General features: G+C 44.3%; 1 protein-coding gene across 1 annotated transcript in view; it reads left to right on the top strand.

Annotated features, from left to right (window-relative positions):
- Nucleotides 1–237: 237 nt before the first annotated feature.
- The window catches only part of PARPBP (PARP1 binding protein), a 62,699-nt gene continuing 57,598 nt past the window's right edge, over nt 238–5,338 (top strand). The window contains exons 1-2 of the mRNA XM_076328742.1: nt 238–291; nt 1,515–1,667. Coding sequence (XP_076184857.1) covers nt 289–291; nt 1,515–1,667 — 156 coding nt within the window. The 5' untranslated portion in view covers nt 238–288. The remainder of the gene's footprint in view (nt 292–1,514; nt 1,668–5,338) is intronic.

Here is a 5,338-nt window from a genome sequence, read left to right as displayed (position 1 = left end):
CAGGAGCGGCAACCCTGTGCTTCCGGGTCAACGTCTCCCACTCTCTAATTGGGCAGCTGCGGAGGATTTAAATTTAAACCGCCGGTGAGGGCGATTACGCGTTCCAACCGTCTCGCTGGGCGAGCGGCTCTGCCCTCCCGGTCACGCAGGTAGCTCCGCGAGAAAAGCAGGAGTGCTTCAGCCGGCCCGCCGGTGGGACGTGAAGGCTGTGGCCCTCCGCCGGGAGAGGCGGGGGTGCCGCGGCTTCGCGTTGTACCTGAGGCGGGGGAAGCTGCGCAAGGCTGGACCATGGTGAGGGGGGGACCCTGAGGCGGCCACAACCGGGAGTTTTCAGCTGGGGGAGCGGGGCGGGGGCGGCGGTAGTGTCGGCTCTTAGGGTTTAGGATTTGGGGCTTGTTTCGCAGGCTTTTTGGCTTGTTCGGGCTGTTTCTCTGGGCGCTCGCTCCGAGCGACGGGTCTGGTCCCTTAGAAAACTTTCAGAGTGGGGGGAGAGAGAGAAACGCCTCCGGGGAGATTTTTGTCTGCCCTACACTGACTTTGCACCTGCCCACCTGTTTCATCCTTTGTGGCCCGCATGTTTCGTTCATGTCAATGTAAAATAATAAAGCAGGTTGTCCCCTTCAAACATTTTGGAGAGTAATTGCAGTTGCTGTTACAGTCTTGCCTGTTACCTGATGTCTCCTGTTTTCCCTGCCCCTCTCCCACGCTTCACCAATTTTCCCAATTGTACCGATCACCAAAAAACCCACTGTGGCTTAGCTAGGTGAAATAAGGGGAAAGATTGGTTTTGTGTTCTGCAAGTAAATGGTATGGGTATTGCTCCTGTACTGTCACTGCAGTGTTAGGGAGCTGTGTTTCAGGAACGAACAAGCTTAAAGAAGGCAAATTTTTTAAAGAGTCCTGTGTACCTGTGTCTTGACAAATGCAAGAAGGTGAAAAAGACCAAAGCATGAAGTAGTCAAATTCAAAACTGATACTGAAACTCATTGCCGAAGGAAATAGGGGAGATAATGACTTGTGGAATGAAAAAAAGAAAAAAGACAATATAGGTAACAAGGCATTTAGAGGTGTCTTTGTTAGTAAGTCTTAGAAATATTAAATCTCTTGTTTCCAGGTTTAAAACATTCTGATAGACACTGGTCTGAATGTATATTGAATGTGGATAGTACAGAAGACATTCTCTGAGGCATTCAGACTGGCTGGTTTCAGAGACAAAAGACTGTCATATTTGCGATAACTTTTATTCTTCTATGTTGGCATAATGTACAAGGAAAGTAAGGGGTCTTCATGAGGACGTCATACATAAGCACTTTCAACCCCTTCATAGTTGCTCTGTCATAGTGAGGCGAGTCTCACTAGACTTTTGGTTTAGTGGGAAGAGTTTATTCTAGGAACTTGATCTGCAAGAAGATACAGCAGGATTTGCACAGCTTATTGGAAGGTGAAGACGTGCATAGGCCTCTTGCATCATTATTCACTTTTTTTCCCTTAATTATTTCTGTCTTCTACTCTAGACAATGATTGCTTTCCAGCAAAAAATTTTAAACTTGATCAAGTGTTTCAGAAGACAATGGCCTTTATTTTCAAACTCTGAAAGGACTACTGTATGTGGAGCAGACTGCATGCTGATGGCGTTACAACTGTCAATGGCTGAAGTCAATAAACAGGTTAGCATTCTTTCAGTACGTTCTTGGTACTTAGTACATCTCCAACTTGGCTTACTTACTGGACTTTTTGCTTAGGTACCTACTTGAAAAGGCCGTTTTGGTCACTTCATTGTTGTTTTAACTGAGGGTCAGATGCAGCAGGGCACTAAAATTAATGTGATTAAGCACACTGTTGAATCAGGGCTTAGAAAAAGAACTGCAAGACAGATGGCAGGATGGAAGTGTTTTAAGTGTATATCTGAGTTCTCAACTTTTTAATATTAAAGTACTAGTGTATTTTTCCTGATCATGTAACTTCTGTTTATTTCCATCAAATGTTTCTTCTGTGCTGTAGATCAGGGTGGGAGAACTATGGCATTTGGGATGCATCTCTTTTCTGGGTGTTCCGAAAATGCTTTGGAATGACATGAGAAGAATATGAGTATAAAACTGATTTGGTATAGGCTGCATGAGTTGTGCTTGCAGCAGTCCATTCTTGGCTGCTCTTTCTCCTGAGGCTCATCAGATGAAGACCTATACATAAGTTGTGAGTGTGCACCCAGTACCAGTAGGAAATATGTGGCCGCCTTTGCATGTGTACAAGAAGTGTCTGTCAAATGATAAATAGGAGATGTAACCCTTAAATGACTCTGTAAGAAGCACTGTGGCTTGTCACAGCTGGAAGGTTGGGCATTAGCAATCATCTGAAACATACCAAAACCTGTTGCAACATACAGTCAGGCCTTTGCATGTGTCTCATCTAATGAGAACAATTGCAATAGTCACTTTGGTAATCTAAAGACACCTTTTTAGGTCAATAAGCTTGATGTATTGATGAAAACAAATTACCATTTTTGGAAGGCTTACCCAAATGTTGCATAGTAAATTAAACACGTAGTACAAATCTTCAGTTTAAAAAAAAAAACCCACAAACAACAAAAACACACTAAAACCAAACCCCCAAACCAACAAAAAACCCCAAACAAACAGAAAACCTGCTTCAGTTTGTGCACTCCTAGTTGCAACGTATTATTTAAAAAAATACCACTTCTACTGGAAGAAGCTTATATCTTGGAAGAAATATTTCCAGAACCACTCTTTAACCTAACCAAATTCATCACCAGAAAAAGCTTTGTAGTCTAAAATGTGCGGAATGGGGGTATCTCTTGCCTAAACATTAAATATAAAACTGGCCAATTCATCCCCAGTGTAATAAACATTACAGCAGAAATATTAGAATCCCAAGATTCTACATTTGTACTTCATAGAATGCAATATATTCCAGCCAGGATCCCAGTGTCCTCACAATACCCATGTAGGTAAAACTAGAAGATTATTGTACATCAAAATGAACTCGGAGAGCTGATAAAGGACAATAATGCAAAACTACCTGTGGAGGCAATCACTGTTTGTCATGTTTCTTGTGATCCTCAAGGGAGAACTACAAACATTTTTCCAAAGTCAACTCTGGGAACTAAAATGTGTTATTCTGTTGGATGTCAAAAATTACAGACATGATAAAGATGATATTTTTATGGTTCATTGCTACTTCTTTCCTTCCCCTAGAGGTGTCGTGGTTTAACTTCAGTCGGCAACTAAGCACCACGCAGCTGCTCGCTCACTCCCCCCCACCCGGTGGGATGGGGGAGAGCATTGGAAGAGCACAAGTTAGAAAAACTCGTGGGTTGAGATAAAAACAGTTTAATAATTGAAATAAAATGATAATAATAATAATATGATAATAATAATAATAATAATAATACACAAAGCAAGTGATGCACAGTACAATTGCTCACCACCCGCCGACTGATGCCCAGCCAGTCCCCGAGCAGCGGCCCCCCCCGGCCAGCTTTCCCCAGTTTATGTACTGAGCATGACGGCACATGGTATGGAATGTCCCTTTGGCCAGTTTGGCTGTGACCCCTCCCAGCTTCTTGTGCACCTTCAGCCTTCTCAGTCGGTAGAACATGGGAAGCTGAAAAGTCCTTGGCTAGTGTAAGCATTACCTAGCAACAACTAAAACACCGGTGCGTTATCAACTTTGTTCTCATCCTAAATCCAAAACACTGTACCAGCTACTAGAAAAGAAATTAACTCTATCCCTGCCGAAACCAGGACAATATCCACCCCTTATTCTATACCATCTGCGTCATGCTCAAGTCTCATATTTTCCAGTACATTTTCATTAATCACCACCCCTTTATATATATATATATACACACACACAGATATCATTCCCTTCGTCTGTGGGCCATCCCTCTAAAATGTTCGGTGAGTTCATTTAGTCCATGACTTCGGGCTCCATCTGTCATAATAATCTTTCAGGGCAGGAAAAATGGAGATGGTATGTGGTGTTGGATTGTTCCATGTTGAAGTCAGTTCTGGTACCATCATCACTGTGCTTTGCTTGGTTTCACTGAAGTTATTCTTCATTAGTCTGGGTGATTCTTATTGTAATAACATTAGTATGGCATATAATATTATTAGTATTATTAGCATATCTGTGTATTATTAGTATAACTATTATAACTATAATTAGTACTTAACATCACATAATTCAGATCATTGGCTATTCTCACCCAAAATCAAATCCCCTTGAGGTACACATCGGACTTCCCCATCCTCCCGCATTATCCACCAAGTGCACCCAGGTCCTTGAGCAAAAGCAATCCCATGGATGGGTCTGCCTCTGCCTGAGGCAGGAATAACCCAGACTGTCTTCCCCAGCATATTTTTTATGTGCACTACAGGAACTTTATTCCCATCTACAGTACGTAAAAGTTCTGACTGGGCAGGGCCTGCTCGATTGGCAGATCCCCGAGTGTTGACTAACCAGGTGGCCTTTGCTAAATGCGTATCCCAATGTTTGAACGTCCCGCCACCCATTGCTCTCAGTGTGGTCTTTAACAGTCCATTGTATCGTTCAGTTTTCCCAGAGGCTGGTGCATGATAGGGGATGTGATACGCCCACTCAATGCCGTGCTCTTTGGCCCAGGTGTCTATGAGGTTGTTTCGGAAATGAGTCCCATTGTCTGACTCAATTCTTTCTGGGCTGCCATGTCGCCATAGGACTTGCTTTTCAAGGCCCAGGATAGTGTTCCGGGCGGTGGCATGGGGCACGGGATATGTTTCCAGCCATCCGGTGGTTGCCTCCACCATTGTAAGCACGTGGCGCTTGCCTTGGCGGGTTTGTGGGAGTGTGATATAATCGATCTGCCAGGCCTCCCCATATTTATATTTCAACCATCGTCCTCCATACCAAAAAGGCTTTAACCGCTTGGCTTGCTTGATCGCAGCGCATGTTTCGCATTCATGGATAACCTGGGCTATAGTGTCCATGGTCAAGTCCACCCCTCGATCACGAGCCCATCTATATGTTGCATCTCTTCCTTGGTGGCCTGAGGTGTCATGGGCCCACCGAGCTAGAAATAATTCACCCTTATGTTGCCAGTCCAGATCCACCTGAGCCACTTCAATCTTAGCAGCCTGATCCACCTGCTGGTTATTTTGATGTTCTTCAGTGGCCCGACTCTTGGGTACGTGAGCATCTATGTGACGGACTTTTACAACCAGGTTCTCCACCCGGGCAGCAATATCTTGCCACAATGCGGCAGCCCAGATGGGTTTGCCTCTGCGCTGCCAGTTGCTCTGCTTCCATTGCTGCAACCACCCCCACAGGGCATTTGCCACCA

This window comes from Aptenodytes patagonicus, chromosome 1 (assembly GCF_965638725.1).
Source record: "Aptenodytes patagonicus chromosome 1, bAptPat1.pri.cur, whole genome shotgun sequence".
NCBI classification, from domain to species: domain Eukaryota; kingdom Metazoa; phylum Chordata; class Aves; order Sphenisciformes; family Spheniscidae; genus Aptenodytes; species Aptenodytes patagonicus.
Note: the sequence above shows the minus strand (reverse complement) of the source record. Positions and strands in the feature narration are given on the sequence as shown.